The sequence below is a fragment of the Notolepis coatsorum genome (genome assembly GCF_963971535.1).
Source record: "Notolepis coatsorum genome assembly, chromosome: 5".
Taxonomy (NCBI): domain Eukaryota; kingdom Metazoa; phylum Chordata; class Actinopteri; order Aulopiformes; family Paralepididae; genus Notolepis; species Notolepis coatsorum.
Window position 1 is genome coordinate 144,226,432 of NC_140169.1, and position 27,620 is coordinate 144,254,051.

The window sequence follows — 27,620 nt, forward strand, 5'->3', positions numbered from 1 at the left end:
CTGATGGTGATAAACTGTGTCCGGGTGGTGAGGTAGGATTGAAAGCAGGAGAGTGCTGAGCCAGTGATGCCGAGGTTGTCGGATAGGCGTTTGAGGATGGAATGGGAAACTGTATCGAAGGCTGCAGAAAGGTCCAGGAGGATGAGGATGCTAATGTGGCCAGAGTGAGCTGCAAGGAGGAGGTCGTTGGTGATTTTGATGAGGGCGGTCTCTGTGCTGTAGTGAGTTCTGAAGCCGGATTGAAAAGGCTCATAGAGCTCATGGTTGGACATGTATTGTTGGAGTTGGATCGGCCACTGCTCTTTCCAAGAGTTTACTAAGGAAAGGAAGGTTGGAGATCGGACGGTAATTGTTTAGCTCATCTGGGTCAAGGCCGGGCTTCTTGAGAATGGGAGTGACGGAGGCTGTTTTAAAGCAGGAGGGGACGAGACCAGATTTAAGTGAGGAGTTGATAATGTTGACCATGGTGGGGCAGAGAGCAGGGAGGCGGATCTTGACCAGGGTAGTAGGCATGGGGTTGAGTAAACAAGTGGATGCTTTAGCTGAAGCTATAAGCTTGGCAACTTGACCATCCACCGGCGAGAAGGAGGATAGGCTGCATTGGGGGGGGACACCCAGGAAGAAGAGCAGGTGAGGGGGAGGAGGAGGGCACCACTAGCTGCTGGTAGATGGTGTTAACCTTGTCCTGGAAGAAAACAAGGAACCTGGAGCAGAGGTCGTGGGCACCAGATGGGCGGGGGGGGGGGGGGGGGGGGATCAAGGGGGTGGAGTAGCCGGTTGATGGTGGAGAATAGTGTCCTGGGGTGGTTTTGCTGGTTACCGATGAGGGTGGAATAGTATTGTTTTGGCCTTGGAGAGAGCTACCTTGTACTGGTCCTTATAGGCCTCGAGGTGGACAGTGAGGCCAGACTTTTTTGGAGCATCTCCAGTTGGCGACCGACAGCCTTCAGGGAGCAAAGTTCAGTGGTGAACCAGGGGGCAGGACGGGTGTAAGCGACAGTCCGGGTTTTGATGGGGGCAAGAGAATCCAGGCTGCGGGATAAGGCGGAGTTGTAGTGGGCAGCCACCTGGGTGCTGCTGGGGGTGGTTAGCAGGTTGGTCAGAGCTGGTGCACTGACTGTTTTGATGTTCCTGTAGGTGATGGTGCGTGCATTTCGCAGCTTGGGTAGGGAAGCGGGGAGGGTGAAAAGGACAGCATGGTGGTCAGACACCAGGTAGATCAGGTAGACCAGGTCGAGACACTATAGATCAGATGGTATTGTGCCAGTGGAGCAGACGAGATCAAGTGTGTGGCCTTTGGTGTGGGTGGGACCTTTTGTGTGCTGTGAGATATTGAAGCAATCCAGTAGTGAGAAGAGATCAATGGCTGTGGAGGAGGTGGTGTTGTCCACATGAATGTTGAAGTCCCCAAGCAGGAATGTGGATGAGCACATGGTGGAGACAGTAGTGAGGAGTTCAGACAGGTCAGACATAAAGGAGGTGGAGGCTTTGGGGGGGGGCAGTAGATGAGGACTACCTGGAGTGGTGTAGGCCCAGGTAGACTCGCATTCAAATTAAGTGTATGTACATCTGCATGACCCTTGTGTATACACACGATAACGTGGTGGTAAATAGGCATATCAAAATATTCTGATTCGAAACGGCACCTCATTTCGAAACCAGGATATGTTTTCTATTGATAGGCCTTCGTCATCATCAAACATGTGCAGAATCCTTTACGTGTATGTCACACTTCTCTTCCTCAGCGACAGAGCGAGGTCAGGTACATGTTCAGTACCAGGTCGTGTGCATCATGGCTGTTGGTGTCGAATACTCCTCTGCACTTCGGACACGTTGCTCGCACCAGCTTCCCAGTGAACTCAGTGACCTTAGACACTTGGCGACACAACGGACACGTGAACGTGGCAGTGTTTAGTCCCTTTAGTGACGTCATCAATTTGTCGGCGATATGCGGACCTTCGCGGTCGTACGATGCGATTTCGGATTTTGCTAGATCGTTCAGTGTCCAGTAAACATCTATGAACTCCAGGCCCAGGACTTCGTCATTCTGCACAGAGAAGAAGCCATTATTGGCCCAGTCGGTACCCCAGGAGTTCATCAGAGTTAACCCCTCACTGTTGAAACTGGTGAGAACAACGGCGTGTCCACCAAGGCTGGCGCCAGGAGATCGTTTTCCGATGTCAATCTCACTTTTGGTCAGGACACCACTTGGATTATGATCATAGAAGTGTGAAAACGAGACCCATTCTGGATCTGTGAGGCGAAATCGTGCCAAAACAACCCGTTTGGCAGCGATTGCTTTCAGTGCATCCTTTACGTCTATTACTTTGCAATGCAAACGGTACAGTGGAGACATCTCTTGCAGAGCTTTCAGGGTATCTTCGCCATCTTTGCCATATTTAGCGATCAGTTCCTTTCGTAGAGCAAAAAAGTCTGGATAGCCACCTTCTCGTCCAACAATGCGCTTCATCGATAGATGCATCACCGCCGCCGCCGCGTTCGCATAGCAAGTATCACCAACCTGCTTCTTTGCACCAAACCCCTGATTGGCCTTGTTGATGTACAAGTCGAGGTCCACGGAAGCGAGGAGGTCCGACAGAGCGTCGTGAGAACAGACCACATCCCTGGCAAATCTGCAGACCTCAGCGATATGATTAGGATGATTCACCTGCAAAAACAGCTTTGTTTCATTGTTCGTGATGTCGATCTTCCAGCCGTGCCTAACAAATATGGTGCGAGGGAGAAGCTGTGTCGGGATCGTAGAACTTAAGCGAAACATGAACTTGGCTCCTTTGTCCCACTGTTGAGATTCGGTGCTGTAGATGTGCTTGGGTTCACAGATGGAGGAGTCACTGATGTAGCAGCACACGACACTGGCATCCAAGCACGACAGATCAGGCGGGCTGTCTCCATCCGTAGGCTGCCCGTCCGACAATACAAACAACACTTTGTTGTGGTTTCTGAATTCTGGCCTAGCCAACAAGTCTTTGGCATTCTTGAGTGCTTTTATCATCGGCGTTCCACCATAAATAAAAGGGTCCACAATTGTCATCAATTTATCCATTTGTGCATCTGTTAGTCCATTTTCTTTTTTGCACCCATGCAAGACATTGGAAGCTTCATGTACACCAATAATCGCACTGGGGCCGACAGTAACTAAAGTGACTTTTGACATAAGTGACAACCCCTTTTTGATAGCTTCTTTTATGGATTCCTGTGTGGCAGCATTCAGCTTATGATCCATGGCAACATTCACTATTGGGACAAACGAACAGAACCCGATAGCCCCTGATAACACAATGCTCTTTTCTCGGCACTCCACAGGCAAGCAGTCTCGTACAAATTGTGACCTGAAACTTTGATCTCCTGCAAGCATCGCCGCAAACAATTCTGCCTCTATTTGCGAGATTGCATTGCGCAATATATTCATATTTGCCCAGTCACGAACATAAGGTGCGCCATTTCCTTCCAGGATATCTAGTATTTCCCGGAGCATTGTGTCCTTGTCACCAGTTTCCCGATTACTTTGATGCCGAGTTGCATTTCGTACAGTGTTCAGTAAGTCAAATGTGTCTGGTTCTGCATCGGCGCCATAGCCAATAGCAAAGACCCGGTTGCCAGACGAGACATCATGTTTGACGAGCTCGTCCACGACTTTGAAGATTGACCTGGCCCAGCTGCCGCCTTGTTGGTCGACTGGACCACCGATACTCCGCTTCATCGAGCCAGAGACATCGACCAGAATCCCGATCATTGCAGACATCTTCAAAGAGATTTATCTGAAAAATAAAAAGTACCAAAGGCTTATTAATTATGATATCTCGCTGATTCCTTAATGTTTTACACCGCTGCTGCAACAGTCACATCTGAAAAGATTTTTGACTTTCAGCATTTCCAGTTATCATGTGATCTACTTGTTTTTCTCGCAATTTACTCTTAGCTAGTTCTCTCTTTTATGTGATTCTATAACAATAATTGGCTATAAGTGTCTGGTTTACTTGTGTCCTATTGTTTGTGGGCTGTCACCCAAACATTCCCAATAGCACATACACATGGGGCTTCACGTAAATGGCTGCTTTTTTATATAGCGCTTTTATCCAAAGCGCTTTACAATTTGTTACTCACATTTTTTACCCATTCACTCACACATTCACACACCGACGGCGGAGGCAACCATGCAAGGTGCCGACCTGCTCATCGGGAGCAGTTAGGGGTTAAGTGTATTGCTCAAGGACACATCTACACGCTGCCTGGGAGGACCGGGAATCAAACCGGGAACCTCCAGATTGCCAGACAACTGCTCTACCACCTAGTTTCATGCACTTTCAAGGCATCTGCAATGTCCATTACTGTTAAACTCACATTGTATCATGCTGTTCATTGGTGTCACTGCTGGTGGACCTAATTGTCCCCGAGGGCACTTGGTATGCACTTCAGTGCTTGATTTTTATATAAGGTCTGTAGTTTCTCAGTGTTCAACTTATGCAGTGGGTGTCAGTACTTAGGCAAGGAATGTTTACTCATCCATAACACCTATTTCGACACACTTTCAAGGCGTCTGTGTTGTTCATTGTTGTCAAGCTCATGTTGGTATACCATTGTTGTACGCAGCCAATAAAAAAATAAATCACACTTTCATTCTGGGATATTTTGGTTGAGCTCTAGCGTGTTTCCGTTCTGGTGACGGCCGTGTTCGTTTATGGTAGAACCAAAAATATAGTGAACCAAGTTTTGGTTGCAAAGATTCATTCTGCGCATTGGGTTATGGGATAGATCTACATAACCAAACCAATCCATCGCAGAGTGGTTTCATGGTTTCAGAGAACCAGTTTTGGTTTCATGCAAATAAAATGGACAGTTTCACAAACGGTTAGGTTTTGGTTGTGCCATAAACTAACACTCTCATTGGCGAGGTGTAATGTGTGGGAGGCTCACACTGCTCCCGCCATCTCCTGTCTTTGCTGTGCAGGCGCCCTGACCGACCTGTAGGAGTCGCTGTTTACAACGACCAGATTACCACCCATCGACTTCCCTCCCGCTGACTCTGCCAATTGAGTCAGTATGACGGCCGGCCCAAGCCGGAGGCAACGCTGACAGCCGGATTCGGGACCGGTGTCTCTTGCGTTGGTGACGAGCGCAATGTCCGCTGCGCCACCCAGCCGCCCCAATTTGAAATATTATTATAGAATATAGAATAGCAGGCGTATAAATTACCTTATTATAGCCAATTCTCACATTTATATATTATATATATATATATATATATATATATATATATATATATATATATATATATATATATATATATATATTTTTTTTTATATTTTTTTTATTATTGCAAAACAAAAAATTATTAAAAGTCAGTACTCAACACACAATGCATAATGAAACTTTCAGTAAAGGTGGTTAAAATATATGCAAGTACAGAAACAAGATAAAACAAAAATAGTCTATAATAACATTTTAACCGTATACAGTGTATATCCAGCGAAATTACAATTATATAAATGTTAGTATATAATATACCCCTAATACCTATTTTCTAAAACCCTACACACATATGCTCCAGCTCGAACCCCCCCCTCCCGGACCCCCTCTTGGATAGTACCTCCATTATCCCTCACTCCTAACCAGACACTACCATTATAAGCTAGCTTTTATTCTCTCCACCACTTCTAACCACATTGACATTTTGGATTCATTGAGACCCAGAATTCTTGCTGTAGATATTTCTTGATATATCACATCGAGATATGTAAGAAACCACACTTTTCGGCACATTTTTTCCGGTTGAAACCAACGTGATGCGATCAGTTTTTTAGCTACTGTGATACCCGATAAAACCAATCTCTTTAGTTGTGGATTCACTGCAAACTCAAAAACATCATTCAATAGTAATACCGAGGGGTGTACAGGTATATTCCAAGATACGAGTATTGATAATTGTTGGGACACATCTTTCTAGAATGCCTTAACTGGTGGGCAGTCCCAATACATGTGCATAAATGTTCCTTCGTCCCCATTTGTACATTGGGAGCATTTGGAGTCTTGTTTAAGCCCCATTTTGCACAGCCTTATAGGAGTCAAGTATGTCCTGTGAATATAGTTCAGATTGATTTGTTGATGATCCGGGTTCCTTGATGTAAGTCGGACATTTGCCCAGGCTCCTTGCCAATCAAAGTCATTTTCCAGGTCTGGTATATCCCTCCTCCAGACAGTGTCTAGTTGAAGGGTTTCATACGAGGACGTTAGTAATTGATAATAAAAACCTGATACAAAACCTCCCAATGTTTCTCTTTCATAGAAAAATTTGTGGTATCTGTGGTGTTCAATTGGTATGAGTAATGGAACACCGTGAGACCTCAGACAAAGTCGTAACTGTATGTAAAAAAGCCATGTGGACTCGGTGAGGTTAAACTTTGTGCATATTTCGACATAACTACAGAGGCCCTGGTTATTAAAAATATCCCCTAATGAGTGTATGCCTTGCTCTTCCCATATAGGGAATCTTATAGGGCGTTTTCCCATTAAGAGTGCATTGTTATTGAATATGGGAGTGTGATTATGCCATTCTTGAGGGTTAGGATATTTCTTTTGTGTTTCCCGCCATGTTCTGATTGCATGGGTAATTATTGGGCCAAATTCTCGCTCACAATGCTTGATTGAAAGTTTAGTGTGTGCTATGTCTTTCAGTCTCTGTGGGGCTACTATGTTTTCTTCTAATTCTCTCCAAGATACCAAAGCCTGGGGGTCAAACCATATCTTCAATGGTCTTAATGTGAAGGCCTTAAAATATTGTAAAAAATCTGGAACTGCCATGCCACCGTCTGCTTTATTTCTCTGTGCGGTGGATCTTTTTATGCGAGGTGGTTTGTTATTCCAAATAAATTTGTATGTGGAGGTTTGTAATCTTTTCCAGTAGCCCTCTGGAGGAGGTAACGGAAGTGTTACAAAGGGTCAGATTAAACCGAATATATATACTTATTGCCTGAGATCCCATGTATAATATTTGTATATCGTTTGATATCCCCTGTATATTCCTTGTACAATATATACGGAATATCCCTTTACCTGGTAGCAGGACAGACCATAATATTCGTTCTCCTATTGGAAGCGACCCCCCGGCGCCAGCGCCATACCCCCCTCGAGCTGACTTGAAAGCTACCGCCAGGACTTGCCCAAACATGCCCGCTTTCGCCCAAGGCTACGAGACAGTGAGCAGGCTGGCATCATCGTTTACCCCCCGCACATATAAATATAGCGCGGCGAATACAGAACTTCCCTTGCAGTTCCTCTTCAGTTCGCCTTCAGTTCAGTCTGGTTCAGTTATCCAAGCAACGTCTCACCCACTACGCAACGTGGGCAGAGCATGGGCTCGCATTGCCCCAAGATAGTCTCGTGTTATCCTAATACGTCTGTTTGTCGTATCGTTCTCTATTCATTAGTAAACCTTCATTACGAGTCAAAGACCACGTGGAGTGAGTAATTGTGCGTCGACATAGAGCACTTATTGCCCGTGCTAATAGTATAGTAACGTCAAGGTCAACCGTGCACTACCGCACCGGAGGATATCTACACCGGAGCAGCAGCACCACGGGGGATTTACACCCGCCCGCAGTGCCACTTTTCCGGCAAGGATTATTATTCTTCATTCTTCACCAAACTGCTGGAAGCAGAGAACCGTCTACACCCACTGCTGTGGGATCCACGTGCCCGTGGAGACATCACTCAAGCCCGTTTCTGTCGTACCAGAGACTCCACGGCTCTCACCTGCACGGCGCGCATCCTGGGACCAGGCTGCCTAACCCCGCTGCTCCAGGGGTGATATTGCCCCCGTGAACCATTGACTTGCATAGAGCTTTGGCCCCCTCTGCTGGCTTACAACCGGTAGTACCCCTATCCCAGAGTACCAGAGATAATCCTTAATATTTACTATTGACTCGCCTATGCACATTCTATTTGCCTTATAAGCGCAACTAAGTCATGTAATACTATTCCTTTATGTAATAAATATTGTAAACGAGTATTTTGTGTGGAAAACCGTGTTATTGTGGGAGTGTTCTAATCTAAAATACTTATGTACAGTATTGGCCAGGAGTACATAGACGGTAGTGATTTAATGATATCAGTACTTGATTAATACAGTCAGGGAATTGTACCCCTCAGTTACAGGAAGCATTGAGCTGAAGAAATTGATTCTTGGTAATACATCCATCTTAACTATTGATACCCTTGCCTGTACTGAGTTTTTAAGTTTTGCCCACCTGTCCAGGTCGTCTTTGATTTTGTTCTGTATTTTTGTGTAATTGTGCTTCACCGTTTGTCTTATGGTGGGAAATATTTCCACACCCAAGCATCTAAAATGTTTGACCATGGGTATCGCACCTGGGAGGGTTGTGTCTTTTTTTGCACTGATGTTAAGAGGAAGAAAAGCCGACTTAGGCCAATTTATTTTAAATCCCGATAAATCACCAAAGTTCTCTATCAACTTGAGTATATGCGGCAATGTGTTGTTGGGGTTTTGCATGAACAATATTACGTCGTCCGCATATAAACTAATTTTATGTTGTGTGCCCTTGATTACTATTGGTTCTATGTGTTGGGATTGTCTTATAAATTGTGCTAAAGGTTCTAATGATAGATCGAATAGTCCGGGACTAAGAGGGCAACCCTGTCTGGCTGAGCGTGATACCGGAAAGATATCGGAGATGAATGTGCCTGTTGTAATCCTGGCCGATGGGTCCTTGTATAGTACTTTAATCATATCAATGAATCCTTTTCCTAACCCCATCCTTTCTAATACTGCCCATAGAAACGACCATTCCAACCTGTCAAATGCTTTCATAGCATCCAGGGATAGCATCGCCTTAGGTGTGGTGTCCTCTTTGTCTGCATCTAGTACGTGCAGTATTCGCCTTATGTTATCATTGATCAGGCGACCTTTTATGAAGCCTGTTTGGTCCGGATGAACTAAAGACGTCATATGCTTTTGCAATCTGATGGCTAATATCTTAGAGTACAGTTTGACATCGGTTCCGAGGAGGCTTAAAGGTCGGTAACTACCGCACTCAGTGGGGTCTTTGTCTTTTTTGTGAAGAACTGAAATGAGTGCGATATTTTGGTGTTTATGGAAGCTTCCCTCTTTGACTGAGTACAAGATCATATTTAGTAATAAGGGTCCAAATATGTCCCAGCAAGAAATGTACATTTCTGATGGGATACCGTCAATTCCCGGAGCCTTGCCGTTTTTCATTCCGGATATGGCCTTCTTGAGTTCTTCTAATGTGATCGGTGCTTCTAACTGTTTAGCGTCGTCCTCCGAAAGTTTAGGGAGAGTAATTTGATTAAGATATGTGTCTAATTTGTCTTGATCAAAGGTCGTTTCTGAATTATACAAATCGGAGTAGAATTCTTTGAATGTATCGTTTATTATTTTGGGTTCTGTTACTAGAGCTTGTTGTTTCCTAATGGCAGTTATATCTGCAAATTTTGCATTAATTCTTAGTCGCATGGCTAATAGGTGACTAGGTTTAGATCCTTGGAAGTACTGCTGTTGTCTTGTGCTGCGTATTTGCAATTCCGATATATATATATATATATATTAGGGCTGACCCCTATTAGTCGACTAATCGGTCGAAAGGAGCCATAGTCGACTGCCAACCTCTTAGTCGAATACAAAAAAATCTAAAATAATATAATTTTTTTTTTATCATTCTTTCCAAAAGAAAAGAGGCCTAGAAGCGTGGCTAACGCTAATGGCACGCATACCAGAGGCTAACTGCCTAAGAAAACAGGCACAGAGGCACTGAAAGAGGATTTCACCCATCTAATGAACACACTAGACCAGGGGTGGCCAACCCGCGGCTCGCGAGCCGCATGCGGCTCTTTGCCCGTCAATGTGCGGCTCTTCCATCCATAAAAAAAAATAAAAAAAAATAAAAAAAAAAGATTTTTTTTTTAATTTTTTTTTTTTATGTCACTCATTCCATAAGGACGTAGAATAAACATTTACAATTTTTTTTTAAATGGTCCATTTGCATGTTCTTGGTATCTGAATCTAGGGACATATATGGATCAGTGTCAGAAATAGTGTGTCTGTTACTAGGCTTGAGTAAATTGTAATGAACCAAAGGAGAATATCAATTCTATTTAAAAAAAAAAATTATCTTTGACTGTAAATAACACCATGCTAAAATTGACCAGACCTGAAAAATCTAAGCAAATGAATAAAGGGAAGATGATTAAACAGAAGGTTTTGTAGATACAGTACTGAATTCTGCCATCTTTTTTATAATGTAAATTTCTCCACCATTTTTCATCATATTGCAACACCGTTTTTTGCAAGACGTTCACAGAAAGGTAGAGAAACTAACTGCGTTCTGTTTTATGGCAATAACGTTCAGGTTTGTGGGAGATAATCCCAAAAAATAAGAGAAATTAAAAAGTAAATCCAGAAGTCAGATGATTGGCTGGTGTGAGCTGGGTAGGGTAGTTTTTCGAAATTTGAAAGCCCTGAGTCTCTTCCTTCAAAAGACTACACTCACTTTTGGCTGTGCCACTTCCTCCTGTCAATATGCGCCGGTTTCCGACTCAATGCCCTGAGATTTCTATAATCTTATATTTCACTAATAACAGTTCAAATAATTGGTAAACAAACATAATGCTGAAAATATACACTTTTACTGTATATCTCGGGCTTAAGAGGTTAACCCTGTGAGGCCCAAATTAAAAAGAAATTAGCAACTTCAGAGGCCAGAGGGTGGGACATATAAACACATTTACTATCAAATAGCATTGTGAGGCTGAACAACAGGACCAATTGATTATACATGTGCTTAAAGGGGAACTATCTTATAAATGGCTTTTTTCAGTGTTTACCATTGTTTCTTAGCTATGTGGACTTATATTAATAGGATCTATGTCTCTAATTCTCATATTGGCAAATTCTTCCAATTCTCCTCTCACAATATTCACCCTCACTGAACTGAGTCATCTGAAAATGTGCATATCTGTGATGTCAGAGATTTCTCAGCTGCATAATAATGTGGCAGTTGGAGCCCAGCCTCAAAACGGCTTAAGATCTTAAGGTAGAAAAATGCCTAGGTGTTCCATAGACTCACAGGAATTGTGTAAAAGTGCCCAAATAGTGAAAGAAATAGTAAAATAGTTCCCCTTTAACATTTTTTAAATAAACATTATTTTTTTAAATGGCTAAAAGTGATTTTGTAATTTTGCAACCGTGGGTCTCACAGGGTACTTTTAACCCTGTGAGGCCCAAATAAAAAAGACATTAGCAACTTCAGAGGCCAGAGGGTGAGACCTATAAACACATGAAGGGTGCCGTGACTGAAAAAAAAGGTTGAGAAACGCTGGTATATGGTGTGGCTCTTTGTGGTACCACAGTCATTTTTTTGTGGCTCTTAGTCTCTGACTGGTTGGCCACCCCTGCACTAGACCATGGGGTCGGCTCTTTAGCCAATCAGCTGCGGCTCTGTGGCCCCCCAAATTATTATTATTATTTTTAAACTTTTTTTTTTGTTCTCTTATTTTGGAGATCGATGTCATACTGTGACACTGAAATGAAAAAATATTTCATCAACTAAAATATTTAGTCAACAAAAATATTTCATCAACTAAAATATACAGTACGTCACACTCCGCGCCTCTCCCTGCCGTCTGCAAGTGGCTAACATTGAGTTTCCGACCCCCCAGTAAGCTAACCATGGATAAATCCAAAAAAAGGAAAGTCTGAGGAAAATAGAGGGTTTAATTCAGCGTGGACAGATTAATTTGCTTTCACGACTAACGATGCAGGCTTACCTGTATGCCTGATATGTGGTACGAAATTTGCGAACAACCAAAAATTTTATTTTTATTTTATAGATTTTCCACAAAATTAAGGGAAGGACTCAAATATAGCTGCATAGTTCAGGGTTTTATTTCAAAGTCGGTCTACAGACACCAGTGTTTTGTCTCCTCTTCTGTGTTTTATTTAAAAATACGTCTACACAGCCAGTATTTTTTCTCCTCTTCATAAGAGTTTGAGGTTTTCCTTTGTTATAACCGGTAAAAACAGCAATAAAAAGTAAACATTTTTCTTTTTGTTTCTTTATAAAATTCCATTAATGCAACAAACTGTGTGCTTTAAGTATAAAGTATAATACATCGCAAATTACTTTGGGTATGCAATTGTCAGGCGTTTTATGCTAAATGTGGGGTATGCTTGGGGATATATAAAACATTATACACTGCGTTATCTTCATTTTAAGGGTAAATAGGTTGTGCGGCTCCCTGAGCATTTTATTTTGTGGGAGGGGGGAAAAGTGGCTCTTTTGATAGTAAAGGTTGCTGACCCCTGCAATAGACTATAGACAAATATCAAGATGTATCCATCAGTGGACCAATTGCATGCTTTTGCAGAGGACAAGAAGCCGTCAGTCGACTCCTTCAGACATTAAGCACCCCCCACAGCCCAAAAAAAAAGAATAAAAAAGAAAAAAAGAATATTATATATATATATTTTTTTGTCTACTAATAGTAGGCAAATAGGCAAATTTTGGCCAATCATAGTCGACTATCCAAATCCTTAGTCGGGGACAGCCCTAATATACATATATTATCTTTCAAATGCCCGAGTTCAATTTGGATTTAGTATCACCACTTTTTTATTTTTATCAGGGTGGCACCATTTTGAAACTATTTTCAATTCTAATTGTTGCTGAATGCTAACAATAGGGAAGAGAAACTAACTGCATTTTCAAATTTGTCAAAAACGTTACCTTTTGTGGTAGAATTATCCCGAATAATAACAGTTATTGAAATAATTCATACAGAACTCTGAACCCCATAGAACTTTAAGGGAAGTGTAGTTTTCCAAAATTCCAACGCAAAACCAGACCTATGGATCTCCATTACAAAATGGCTGCAAAAAAACTACAATTCCCATTTCCCCGGTTTTACAAAATGGTCGTCTCTCGCGGATTATATAGATATTTAGAAGAGGAAAATCTATCTAATACACACTTTAACCTAGGGCTGGGCGATACGGCTTCTAAATGATATCACAATATTTTTTGGCTATGTCACGATACACGATATACATCACGATATTTTGACATTTCCTCTAAAGCCCTTAAAAATGCTTGATTTAACCCTTTGAAGCATAGTCACGCCAACATGATGATTAAAACAGTCCCTGCAACATATGTCTGCATTAAACCATGAAGATGCTTTCAAAAATAATTTAATTAAACATTTCTAAAAATCTAAGAGTAATCTACTGACACACTAATACAGAAAAATGTGTATTAACATCTAAGATAATTTATATAAATACTCTTGGGTGCCTAAGACTTTTGCACAGTACTGTTTTCTATCCACTTTAGCCAAAAATACACACACACACACTACTGTGAGAAAATAATAATCTTGTAACCGAGGAATGGTCCGCCTATACTTTTAATATATAGTAAATATAAAATCACGGGAGACTTGATAGCTTAGACTTATGATTTTTATTATCAGCAATCCTACTGGTAAACAAAACACTGTAAAGGTGTGTGTGCATCATCATCATATATATATTAACTTTTTCATTGCATGAAACATTATGAAGTATTCTCTTATGCCGCTTTTCCACGGTCTGTACGGTACCTACTCGACTCTGTAGTACCTCCCATAGATAGATATAAAGACGGTACCCCAGGGCTGTACAGTGCGACGAGGTTGTCGCAAATTGCCCCTTAATTTGGCCCGTGCGAGTGGTAAATAATATTTGGGGGCAACCTTGCGAGTAGTGATTTCAACCCTTCATTCGCATTCACTCCTAAATTAATCCATACAAATTAAATAAAAAAAATAGTAAAACATTAGCCTACAACCAGGGCTGTACAGTGCGACATAATGTCACAGTGCTATGAAAAAATCTGTCGCGATGAATGAATTTACTGCGTAGCTGCGTGTACTGTGAAGTGAATCTGCGCCACGCTATTCTACTTGGTAGTTGTAGTCTATCGTGCGATTAAATACCATGTCCACGTCTGCGTAGAGTCCATACATCCAACACCAAATCCCATAATTCCTAGCGAACAATCGAATCGAAACTGAATGTGGGCTATTGCATCGCCAAAGAAGAACTTCCTTTCAATAAGTTTAAGCCGCTAATTTTGCTCTGCAAGAAGAACAGAGCGGATATCAGTCCATCTTATGACAACCACGTCCGATGTGGAGAGATGATAAGAGACCATAGCCGATTAAATTAAGTCGGATCTGGCAGTGATGATTGACTGGGACACACTTCTAACGTTCAGTTCAGCCATGCATTAGGTGAGTAGCCCACTATTAGAAAGTTTTTCAATACTTAAATACTGTCTACTTAAATTTCCTTCCGGGGATCAATAAAGTATCAACCTATCCATCTATCTAATAATGAGACAATATGCAAATAAGATAATACTAATAATTGTCACGGTTCCCCGTATGAAAGTGGCTTGCAACTTACTGCTGGTAAAATCACTGTTTATTTCTCGTTTTGCATAGTACCGTACTTTTCGGACTATAAGCTTTTTCCCCCATTTTTCGACCCTGCGGCTTATATAACGGTGCGGCTTATATGTGACTCGACGTGACCAAACCCGAAAATGTAAAAATCTAAATATTGCTTTTTTGACTGCATTGAAATGTTATTTATCTGTTCCCTTATTTGCTAAACTTAATACAACTTGTAAATGAGTTCATTCTTGTTATTTGTCCAACAGTATTGTGTCCCAATGCTAATTACATATGGTAATTAAACATTAAAACACCTGCGGCTTATAGTCCAGTGCGGCTTATATATGTATACATCATTCAATTTAGCTGCTGCGGCTTATAGTCAGGTGCGGCTTATAGTGCGAAAAGTACGGTATTACATTCCTCTTCTATAGACAATCAAAGTCCTACCGTAAGAGCCTCATACGGGTCAATTAAACCTTTTTGATTAGAGTCTTTCCTTCGAGCTAAGTTGAACTGAACATTTCACTGTCAAAAGCGCAAACGTAAACAAGGTTGCGTCGCAACACGGTTTTCAAAATAAAGGTCACATATACAAATACCGTAGTAGACCTCTCAATTCTTATTAAAAAAAAAGTCCCGGATATACATAAACATTAATTGGCATAGATCTCCAACACATTGATCACTTTAGGCACACCCTGAAACCAGTAACATCACAAATATGAAGCGGGTAATTACCCATAAAAATAATAAACCTTTCATGGGGTTATTTACAATAATAATAATTCATTTTATTTATAAAGCACTTTTCATTGTGAAACAAAGGTATGCAGAGTTTCTTGTCCTCCTGATTAATGCAATGGTGTGTGTTGTGATGATCTCATTCAAGGAGCACTACAAGCGCGCACACACACACACAGTTTGTTGTTTTTGTTCTATTAGTGATTTACACACTTTCTCAGTTGGTTCATTATAAAAGATACAAACCTGAAAACAAAAGCACTTAAATGTTAAATAAAAGGACCACTATATGGCAAAATTGTTATTTAAAAATGTGCCCCTAAAAAATATTCTGTGCCGCTAAAGTTCTCATTTAGGGGCAACTGTGCCCCTAGTGAAAAATCTTAGCGTACAGCCCTGTACCCCCCCCCCCCCCCCCCCCCCATCAGTGTAGCTGGGGCGCTGTGACGTCATCTTCAACGCGACACACACGGAGGATATAGATGCTATAGCTATCAAGCTACTGTTTTAATCCAGTGCCTTATTAGCTATTTTACGCTAGCCGCAATGCTAACGGTTAGAACGCGAGGCTACTACCAGTTCATCCACCTCAGCGCCTCCATATTCCATTGCCATTTCTGAATAAAACACGTAGGGCTAACGTTTAAACTTGCGAAGCTCTCTCCACTTCACTCATGCTCTCGTATCCCTGTTCAAACAAACCTGTAGCACCGCCTCTCTGGGTGTGTGTGCGAGCGTGCGTGTATGGGCGTGTACATGACTTAAGTTGGGGAGAGTCTGTGTGATTCTTTTTTCTTTGAGAGGGCGAGAAGAGAGTAAAGTAAAGGCAAGCGCTGCACCAAAGTAAGTCATCTCAACCGCGGCGGCTTATAAACTGATGTGAGTGATTGTGTGAGGAACATCACGATGTCCACGATACGTTTAAAAAGTGTATCGTTTATGAACTGTACCCGATATTTATTTAATATCGTCATATCGTCATACCCCTACTTTAACCTATTCCTAAACTAACGTATTGATGATAATATACATTCTAAATGCTGTTGTGACATGTTTATGATGTTTATACTTGAACATTGTAAAATAAAAATCGCTACTTTTGTATAACACTCTAGAGATATTGATTTATGACCAGATGTCATTTCGGGACCGGTACCGGTGGAAGAGGTTAAACCATGAAGATGCTTTAAAAATTATTAAATTAAAAGTTTCTAAAAATGTACTAAGAGTAGTCTACTGAATAGACTAGAATAGATACAATTACCGCAGGTGGCAGAGCTTTCTCTTATATAGCTCCCTTTCTTTGGAATAAACTGCCTATCAACATTCGGACCTCAGACACAGTGGCTATATTTAAATCTAGGCTTAAAACTCACCTTTAGAAGGCTTCTTAATATACTCAATTCCCCTAACTCTATGTCACCAGAAGTAATTGTCTCCCTGGATGCAGAGAAGGCCTTTGACAGAGTGGAGTGGGGCTACCTTTTCTTTATACTGCTGAAATTCGGTTTTAGCCCTGACTTTATTGCCTGGATTAAGTTACTCTACACCCACCCAGTCGCCTCAGTCCATACAAACGGACTTCAGTCAGCCCCATTTCCCCTTCATCGAGGCACCAGACAGGGCTGCCCCCTTTCCCCCCTTCTGTTCGCCCTAGCCATCGAACCACTGGCCATCTGGTTAAGACAGGAAGAGAGGTTTGAAGGCATCACACGGGTCGGAAAAGTTCATAAACTGTCCCTATATGCAGACGACCTCCTGCTGTATATATCTAACCCGACCGCCTCTCTCCCTATAATTCTTAATATACTGGACAAGTTCGGGTTCTACTCGGGCTATAAGCTAAACCTTCATAAAAGCGAACTCTTTCCAATCAACTCCTCAGCCAAAAAAATACCCCGGACTTTCTTCCCCTTTAAGTATACAACAGATGGATTCAGATATCTAGGGGTTAACATCACCAACTCAATCCAAACAATGTTCTCGAAAAACTTCTCACCTCTTCTTGAAAAGTGCAAACTAGACTTTAACAGGTGGACATGTCTTCCACTATCTCTAGTGGGTAGAGTCAATTTAATTAAAATGGTAGTGCTACCAAAGTTTTTATATCTCTTCACCCATATCCCAGTCCTCATTAAGAAGTCATTCTTTAAAACACTTGACCGATTAATAAGCTCCTTCCTCTGGGGCAATAAGATCCCACGGATGAGGAGATCAATACTACAACTCCCCAAAGAGCTAGGGGGACTGGCACTGCCTAACTTCCAGCACTACTACTGGGCGTGTAACATACACAAACTTTTATATTGGATGAGGGGCACGACACACAACTTAGGCCCGGTGTGGGTCGACATGGAACTCTCGTCCTCTAGACACTCTCTTCGCTCTCTGCTGTGCTCCCAACTCCCTATGTCGGTTACTGGACTCTCTGCAAACCCAATGGGTTTTCCTGATTTGGATTCAAATCAGGAAAAGCCTCGGCCTCCATAGGGCCTCTGACCTCTCCCCCACTTTTAACAATCATTTATTCCTGCCCTCTTGCACTGATTCTTCCTTTCAAGTCTGGTTTGACAAAGGGATAACCACTTTTAATGATCTCTATGACCAAGGGACTTTCATGTCTTTTCCAGACCTCGTAAAGAAATTCGACCTTCCCAAATCCCACCTGTTTCGTTTCTTCCAAATTAGGCACTTCACACAGAACCAGAACCCCAAATTCCCTAGTCGGCCCCCTGAAACCCTTATAGATTCACTAATGGTTCTTAACCCGGAAAAAAAACGGCTAATCTCCAACATCTACAACCTCATTAGCTCCGCTACGGATACCCCAGGAACCGGCCCTAAGAACTCGTGGGAGCGAGAGCTGGGAATTGAACTGTCTGATGAGTATTGGAGTTGGGCATTGGACTCTGTCCACTCATCTTCCATCTGTGCGAGACACGGCCTCACACAGTGCAAGGTTATACACAAAGTCCACTACACAAACTCGAGACTCTCTCGAATGTATCCCAACATCTCTGACGCATGTAATAGATGCAAACAATCCCCTGCCGATCACACCCACATGTTCTGGTCCTGCCCCAGCCTTGCCACATTCTGGTCTGAAATTTTTGAAACTATCGGCACAGCCTACAACCTTACTATTACCCCTGATCCTCTTGTGGCCTTGTTCGGTGTTCCTCTGCAACCTCTACCCTCCAAACTGTCACATTCTGTTCTTGCCTTCTCCACTTTATTGGCCAGGCGACTTATTCTTTTTAAGTGGAAACATACTCAACCTCCATCCCACAATAGGTGGGTTAAGGAACTACTATTATCTATTAATCTTGAAAAGCTCAGATTCTCCCTCAAAGGCCCTACTGGCTCCCTGAATACCTTTGAGAAGACTTGGAGACCCCTTTTAAAGCACATAGAATCCTTGACATCCCTGCCTGGCTGTGACGACTGAGTCCCCCCCCCCCCCCCCCCCCCCCCTCTGTTTTTTTCCCCTATTTTTATTTTATTTCTCAAACTGTTTTGTCTTTTTATCTCAGTTATATTAGTATCATATGTTTTTTTTTTTTTTTTTCTGTCACATATTTTTCTTTTGTATTTTCATGTATTATATGTATGTTTGTTGTCGCTCTTCGTGGGGGTGGGGTGGGGTTAAGGGATAGGAAAGGGAAATGGGGGAAAAAAAATGGAAGATGTATAATATGTATAACTGTCTGCATAATTTTGAAAACTCTTCCAATAAAGAAAGTTATTAAAAAAAAAACTCACCTTTTTAATAAGCCTCACTAAGATTTGCATAATACATGTTATATCTGTATTTTTTTTTAACTATATGTACTATTTTTTTTACCATTTCACATCATGCTAGCCATTGCACTTTACTGTACAGATTGCTCTATATATACTGTGTTTCATTGCAACTAATTACTGATCGTCACACCCTGGTTAGACTCATACAATTTCATTGCACTCGTCTTGTACTGTGTAATGACAATAAAGTGAATCTAATCAACTGTACTGCTCAGTATTTGAGACAGGATGACTTGGGAGGGGGTCAATATGACCCCCTTAATAGCCTACTATTTGCACTTATTTAACCTGTTCCAGTTCCGGTCCCGAAGTGGCATCTGGTCATAAATCAATATTTTTCAGAGTGTTGTATAAAAGTTGCGATTTAAATTTCAAACGTATTCAAGTATTAACATCCCTAACATGTCACAAAAGCATGTAGAATGTATATGATCATCAATACGTTAGTTTAGCAATAGGTTAAAAGTGTCATTAGATAGATTTAACTTTTCGATTTGGTGAAGTCTATTCCGAGAGGGCGACCATTTTGGAAATTTTGAATCATGGGAATTGTAGCCTTTTTGCGGCCATTTTGTAATAGACATCGCTCTGTCGATCAGCGGTGGAATTTTTCCCAATTACACTTCCTGAAGGGATCTATGGGGTTCAAGGTCCATAGTTCTGTATGAATTTATAACTCTTATTATTTGGGATAATATAACACAAAAGGTAAAGTTTTTGACAAATATTGAGAGGCTTTCAAGTTTCTCTTCCCTATTGTTAACATGTAGGAACAATTAGATCTGAAATTAGTTTCAAAACGGTTGCACTGTGGGGAAAATAAAAAAGTACAGTAGATTACAGTAGATTTCATTATCTGTTCTTATGCATGCACGCCTGGTGATACTAAATCCAAATTGAACTCGGGCATTTGAAAGATAATATATGTATATATAAATGTGTGAATTGGCTATAATAAGGTAATTTATAAGCTTCATATTCTATATTCTATAATAATATTTCAAATTGCATTGGTCCGGATGGGAGAATTCAGTACTGTATCTACAGAACCTTCGGTTTAATCATCTTCCCTTTATTAATTTCCTTCGATTTTTTGTACACATGATCTCAAGAGGGTACTGAACGAGATCAGTGGCAGTTTTTAATGTTTGGTCATTATTAGCATGGTGTTATTCACTGTCAAAGATGCAAAGAAAAATCATAATTCATATTCTCCTTTGTTTCCTCAAAATTTAAGCAAGCCTAGTAATAGACACAATATTTCTGACACTGAATACATTCCCTGAGGTCCATAGATGTCCCTAGATACCAAGAATATGCAAATGGTGGTGAGGTCCAGCAAAAAAAGAGGTAGAAACGCTATTTCAGTGAAATATTCCTTTAAAATTAGAGTGATTCCAGACAAGCGAAGCATGCAGACATATATATATATATATATATATATATATATATATATATATATATATATATATATATATATATATATATATTAGAGGTGGGCATAGATAATTTTTTTTAATCTAGATTAATCTATCTGCAATCCTGGATTTAATCTAGATTAATCTAGATTAAAATGGCTAAAAAAAAAAAAAAAAAAAAAACTGCCGAAGGCATTCAAAATATGTGTGTTTCTTTCCTCCTTATGTTTCTCAGGCCAGGTGGCCCATTACACCATGAGCCCATCTCCCGTTTCCAAAATGCATTACAGACTGTTTGAAAAAGCTGTTTTGCTATGATAATTGGTAATGAAATATCAAAATATGTCTTCAATAAGATGTACTTGTGTTTAATAAGTTGTTTTATTCAGAAGTTAACACAAATAAATAATATTACCAGTACAGTACAGTATCTAGCACACTCTCAGGAGCAAAACAGAAAGAATCATTTCAAACTTGAACTATGTGACATGGCTTGAATCAACTGCTCCAGTGGAGTTGCTCAGTGGCCAATGGTGTCAACTGTGGTTGTACTGGGCAGCTCCCAGGTGTGAATGGAACTGTGTGAATGTGAAGCAGGGCGTTCCTGAAAAAGAGCATCTGTGCTCAGCGAACCTACCCTGGGTAAATAAAGGTACAAAAAAAAGAAATGTAAAAAAAAAAAAAATTTAATTTTTTTTGATTAATGCGTTAATTATATTATCGCGCGATACTAGTATAGCGTTAACGCAGCACGTTAACGCCGTTAACGACCCAGCTCCAATATATATATATATTTTTTTTTTTACAAAGATGGCACCCAAGCAATTCAAAATCAGTTTTGAAAACACCACAACATGCATGCAAAGCCTCCGTGTTAGCCATCCTGTGGTCATTCGTAAACAGCTGAATGGTTCTAATTAATTTCGATGAAAGATGTCTACAACAGCATAGAGCATATATAATGATGATCAATCAAAGATTGGCAAATAAAATGAAATATTCAAATACTAAACATACGTGCAGTACTTCTTCTAGTGTCACTCCTCAGAGAGGTTGATCTGCTCCACCGTCTCCGTGGGTTCAGAGCTCCTATGGAACGGCAACATCAGAACATGTCAGAATCAGAGATCACTGTAACGCCCATCAGAGCACAGCAGGTCGAATCTTAAAACACTCTGCTCCAACTTAATGCCTCAACGACAGCTCAGAGAGAGAGAGAGAGACAGAGAGACAGAGAGAGAGAGAGAGAGAGACAGAGAGAGAGATAGAGAGAGAGAGAGAGAGACAGAGAGAGAGATAGAGAGAGAGAGAGAGAGAGAGACAGAGAGAGAGACAGAGAGAGAGAGAGATAGAGAGAGAGACAGAGAGAGAGACAGAGAGAGAGACAGAGAGAGAGACAGAGAGAGAGAGAGACAGAGAGAGAGACAGAGAGAGAGAGACAGAGAGAGACAGAGAGAGAGAGAGAGAGAGAGAGAGAGAGAGAGAGAGACAGAGAGAGACAGAGAGAGAGAGACAGAGAGTGAGACAGAGAGAGAGAGACAGCGAGAGAGAGAGACAGAGAGAGAGAGAGACAGAGAGAGAGAGAGAGAGAGAGACTGTTGTAGGACCACACGTTGGGAGTGAAAGCCAGGAAAGAGATGCCTTCTCCCCTCTGTGGAACAACACAAGTGCAACGCGCTAGTAATGCACCTCATCACAACAAGACCTGCAACACACGTGGATTAGAGATTTTTAGTTTTTTCGATATGGTAAGAAAGCCGTTCTGGAATTGATTATGCATTTTAAATGTTGTTCTTGAAAATGAAGACATATTATTGAAGTTAAAACGTGCATTTAGCATTGAGAAAATGTCGCATATGGCTCCTTTAATTCATTAATGGATGACAGTGCTTTTCTCCACTCAAAGCACTTTACAATGACAGGGGGCCTCAGACAGAGAGGCAGAGCACCACACACACACACACACACACACACACACACACACACACACACACACACACACACACACACACACACACACACACACGTACGTATGCATGCACACACTACACACACACAAGCACGCACACTACACACTCACACACACACGTACGAATGCATGCACACTACATACACAAAGCTCCCTATTGTATCAACCAAGGTACATAGTCAGTCATTTAATACATTATCCAATATGTAGCCTATTGATGTCTTCTTATTTTCCAATAATAGATGTGAGGTGTTGGTCATGGTTACTACTTAAAAGTTAGATGGTAAATACTGGCTTTGTCTGACTAACGAGTCAAGTCTTTGCTTTTCCACTTTGACTGATAATGCAGATGGGAGGAGTCCTCGCCTTTTTCTTATCCTCAAATACTTAAAACATTTAGCTTTGTTTAATCAATGTAAATAATACATACTCCTATAATTTGTATTTAAACACATCAGAGAGGTCAATTATCTAAGGTAAAATTCTTACCTTGACACCACAAAGGTGTGAAGTTGAAGCGATCTTCAAACTCTGAACAGCGACTGTGAGATTCACTGGTATTTGTAGGAGTGAAGTTGCGTGTTTGGATCCTAAATCACACACACACACACACACACACACACACACACACACACACACACACACACGTCATGATTTACATAAGTTGCAGACAAGAAGAAATGAGTAGTATACTTTTCCCATAGTAAAGATAAAATATAAGGGTAAAGTTTGTGAACTGGTAAACTGACAACAAAATATTAATGAAGCTGAAACAGACCTAAGATGGCTGCTGTTAATAATAGAATGCATCATGTCTTTCCTCTACCAACAGTTCCAGTTTATTTTAAAAAGGACAGTACACATTAATCAACATTTCTGTAAATGTGTCAGTTTTAGCCAGCTGGCTAATTCGCAACTGTAGTCATTTTGGGAAGATGGTATAAGACCGACCATACACCAGAACAGAAGCATTCAAAGTAAAACACACTATTTACAACACAATCCAACATAATAGTAAAAGCAATAACAAAATACACAATGAACTGATTAAAAGTGATCACATGTTCGATTGGTTAACACTTTGAGAGCCACTCACGGCTAATCTCGTGTTTACGATAGTTACGTTGAAAGCCACTCACGAGATTTCTCGAATTTTTTTATTTTTATTTTTTTAGCTATCTGTAATCATATTGCATCACGCGAGCCTACCCTAGCCTACCCAAGGGCCGCCGGCGATCAGATGTGAAAAAAGCGCCCCCTATCGTCTCCCAGATGGTAAATCACCCTTTTGGAATGGACTCAATGAAAATGGATGGGGGAAAAAAAATATTCCAGTCCACATTTTCCAGTCCACTGATGCAGCCGTGGTTACCAGAGTTCATTCTGGATCCTCTGAGCCCCGCTGATCATGAGTTCTACTGTATACACGTTAGATCTATACACTTATCGATTTTTTCGAATGGTGATCAGGAATTGGAATATACCATTTGGATACCATCTGATGTCAGGTAAGGAATCTATGTTATCAGTGTTAGGATAATCAGACTAGTTTTCGAGGAGATATAAGCTTTTTTGTGATATGTGCTCCAGCGGTTTCACTGTAAAATCCATGAGGAAATGAAAACAGCTATTATCAGCGCGCGCCTCGAACGTGCGTGCGTGCACGTATACTATTGATCATCTAGCGTTTATTTGAAAACGATTCATAAATAGGCCGACAAATATCAACGTTCTGGAATATTCCAGTAAAAGGCGATTATCACAGAATGGGCTGTTTTTCACCTGAAAACGGGCGCTTTTCAAAATGCTCTCAAACGGAAATGAAGCGATAAAAAAACAATCTGCCTTGACAACACTGACTGGAAAATGATTCTTTGATAAGCGACGGGCAGATTAGACACATAGCCATAATTTAAAACATAGATTAGGCGATATTAACGTTAACATGTTACGTGATACATCTGGTATGTCATAAATGTATAGATGTAGCAGTACTGTCTATCTGTATGTCGTGTGTGTCATATGATGAATTGAAAATGGGCGACCCTGATGGAAACAAGACGAAAGTCTTTCTCTGGTCTGCATCCTCTTAACAATTGTATGTATTGAGCTGTACTGTACTGTACCCATTCTGCAATCTGTTAATAAACTTTTCAATCAATCAATCAATCAACATTGGCGCCGATGGTGGCATTCAAGCACCAAGTCGTGCGCCCCCTGGTGGCACTGAAAGTGTTAATAACCAGGTCTTGAGTTGTTTTGTAAAGGTGTGGTAGGTAGAGGTAGCACAGTATCAGTTTTCTACTGCGGTCAAGTGCAATAGGGGGTATCTGCAGAGCCGCAGAGCCAGGCTGGACGGGTTGGAGGCGGTCTGGACAAGTATTAGTGGTCTGGACAAGTATTTGCACTACTGCGCACCATTTTCAACTTCACTTTCGTCTCGTTTACATAGGTACATAGACAGTAATGTTACATCTAGACATTTATGACATGTAATAATAGAGTAAACTTGTAAATAGACAGTAATGTTACATCTAGACATACCAGATCTAGTAATAATAGAGTAAACTTAACTTTCGTCTCAGTAACAATGTTCATAAAGTGTACATCTAGACATGATGTGTACATAGACAGTAATGTTACATCTCTAGACATACCAGATCTAGTAATAATAGAGTAAACTTAACTTTCGTCTCAGTAACAATGTTCATAAAGTGTACATCTAGACATTTATGACATACCAGATCTAGTAATAATAGAGTAAACTTAACTTTCGTCTCAGTAACAATGTTCATAAAGTGTTGAGTGCTACAGTGTAGGTTAGTTTATTAGGGTTAGATTTTTTTTATTTAGATAATGGTTGAAGTAGATGACCCGACTTCTCTTTGATGACCCTCCCGGAGCTTGGATAGGAGTAGGAATAAACTGTACATATACAGCACTGTTTGAACCTGGCACACAACATACTTCACATGTCATTTTTTGTGGATACGAAGATGATGAGTACCGGTCTTCTCCTCAGACATATAAAATCAGTTTTTCAATACAAGTACGACTCAAGACACAGAACATTAGTATGCAAAATAAAAAATGAACACAGATTTTGAGTGTGAATGAAAACTTTATTTCAACAAGATTGCAGAATGGGTACAATACAGTACGGCTCAATACACACAATTGTTAAGGGGATGCAGACCAGAGAAAGAAGTTTTGTCTTGTCTTCTCATACTAAAAACGTGACTGTTAGCACAGAGACGGCTGCAGTTACACACAGGGCCATTTTCGTTTCGTTTTCAGGGTCAGTTTCGCTTTTCAGAACGCAACGTAATGGCAGGCAAGTTAGGCCCAGTCCACACGAGCGCTGGATTTAATATAACCATGATTGTATGTGAGCAGTTGCACTGTTCGGCCACACACAACCGGGGATTTGCTACACTGCAACCCAGGTCTTTGAAAACCGGAGTCCAGGGTGAAGTTTTGCGGTTTTGTGTGGGCATAGCAACCAAGGTTGGAGGGAGGGAGCAGAATAAATTATTTGTAGAAATTTGCCTACCAGTTGTTGTTGGATAGGGTTTCGGGACTTCGCCCAGGGTTGGTCTGGTGAGTAGTCATTGTCCACTGGAATCTCAAGTTCTACAGGGATGGACATACACAAAAATATAAGAGAAATAGTAACAATGTTTAATAAAACTAATAGTGTAGAGGTAAGAATTACTGTAGGTAGGCATAGGTTTTTATAGGCCTGCTTCTGCTGCAGAAGCCAGGTTCTATGGTGTAATAGTTAGCACTCTTGACTTGGAGCAATTAAGAGTTCACTATTTAAGGTGGTGGGTGGCAGTTTAATATGATTATTGGACAAATCATGCATGGTTTCAGTCAAGGCGGCTAAACTTGAATTTAAGACATTTTAAGACTTTCTAATGACCCATGCATGCAATTCCACTTACTTGTCATTGCTGGGGGCAGACCTGAACCCGCTTCAGGGAGCACACCTTGATCTGCTTCCAGTGACACTGTAAGCAGATGACAAACACAGCTTAGTAAGGAACAGTGAACTTGATGAATGAAGACATTTATACATTATTTCCTAGATCAATTAAAAACAGGATTAATGCATTAAATATCTTTAATGCAAGTGCAAGTAGAAAATGTACCCAATACAGCCTGGTGGTATATCTGTTTATTGCCACCGCTGTCGTCCCAAATAACTTTTTGATGTTGTCCATTCGCTTCTTGTTTTTGTTGTTGTTGAAGTGTTCTAGGATGTTTCTCATCAGGAACAGATGGGTCGATGGTAGTTGCTGCGTTAAAAAGTAATTGTTCTTTCTCATTTGTGCAAACAGTTGTTCTGCAACTTGACTGTTTACATGTCCTGCAGTTTGAGGGACTATTATTATTATTATTATTATTATTACTAGATCTGGTATGTCTAGATGTAACATTACTGTCTATTTACAAGTTTACTCTATTATTACATGTCATAAATGTCTAGATGTAACATTACTGTCTATGTACCTATGTAAACGAGACGAAAGTGAAGTTGAAAATGGTGCGCAGTAGTGCAAATACTTGTCCAGACCACTAATACTTGTCCAGACCGCCTCCAACCCGTCCAGCCTGGCTCTGCGGCTCTGCAGATACCCCCTACTCGTCAAGTGAGCCGTCTCAAGTGAGCCGTCTCAAGTGAAAGACGGCTCACTTGACCGCAGTGTATTACTGTTGGTAGGATGTTCCAAAAATGCAACACTTTTTGGACCGACTAAAATAACTTCCGTTTGATCCTCATTACGTTTTAAAGACTAAACCCTACAGTACTTTTAATCTCTGGTATTTCTCCATATTAACACCATGAAATAAACTTACAATTAGTCTTTGGACCGTCAAGAATGGTGGTTGAGTTCTTACTGCGGCTTCAGTCCTTCCTTCCCTGCAGAGAGAACTTTCTTTACTTCCAGTTTCATTCTTACTCTGGTTGCTGTGATTGGCTTGGTGTCTGGTGCCTAGTCGCAGATCTGGGATCAGATATCCCGAGTCCCAACGCTTAACCATCCGAACCATAACCATTAGTAGGGGAAGAAAATCACTGACCCTGGATCAGTGGCTAGGGGCAAAGTATAGACGCGTCTGGGTAAGCATGTTTGTTATCTCACGGAGATACAACTGGGAACGAGGTTAGTTATGAGTAGGCTTTCGGT

The 27,620-nt window shown here is 41.0% G+C and overlaps 1 protein-coding gene across 2 annotated transcripts; it reads right to left on the bottom strand.

Annotated features, from left to right (window-relative positions):
• Positions 1-757: 757 nt before the first annotated feature.
• LOC311228017 (uncharacterized protein) lies at positions 758-27,347 on the bottom strand. Of its 2 annotated transcripts, XM_084313908.1 has the most exons (6): positions 27,289-27,347; positions 26,373-26,438; positions 25,979-26,058; positions 22,915-23,015; positions 21,474-21,545; positions 758-3,779 (listed from the first exon to the last, which is right to left on the bottom strand). In XM_084313908.1, the coding sequence occupies exon 6, from the start codon at positions 3,761-3,763 to the stop codon at positions 1,742-1,744; it is 2,022 nt and encodes a 673-aa protein (XP_084170034.1). In that variant the 5' UTR covers positions 3,764-3,779; positions 21,474-21,545; positions 22,915-23,015; positions 25,979-26,058; positions 26,373-26,438; positions 27,289-27,347; the 3' UTR covers positions 758-1,741. The 2 variants fall into 2 exon arrangements, with proteins under 2 accessions (XP_084170034.1, XP_084170035.1); XM_084313909.1 differs by lacking the exons at positions 25,979-26,058; positions 26,373-26,438 and having other exon boundaries at positions 27,289-27,344.
• Between the last annotated feature and the right edge of the window lie 273 nt (positions 27,348-27,620).

What these genes read in the sequence shown, in the direction of transcription:
- LOC311228017 (XM_084313908.1), bottom strand. Translation starts at nt 3,763, where the DNA reads ATGTCTGCAATGATCGGGATTCTGGTCGATGTCTCTGGCTCGATGAAG.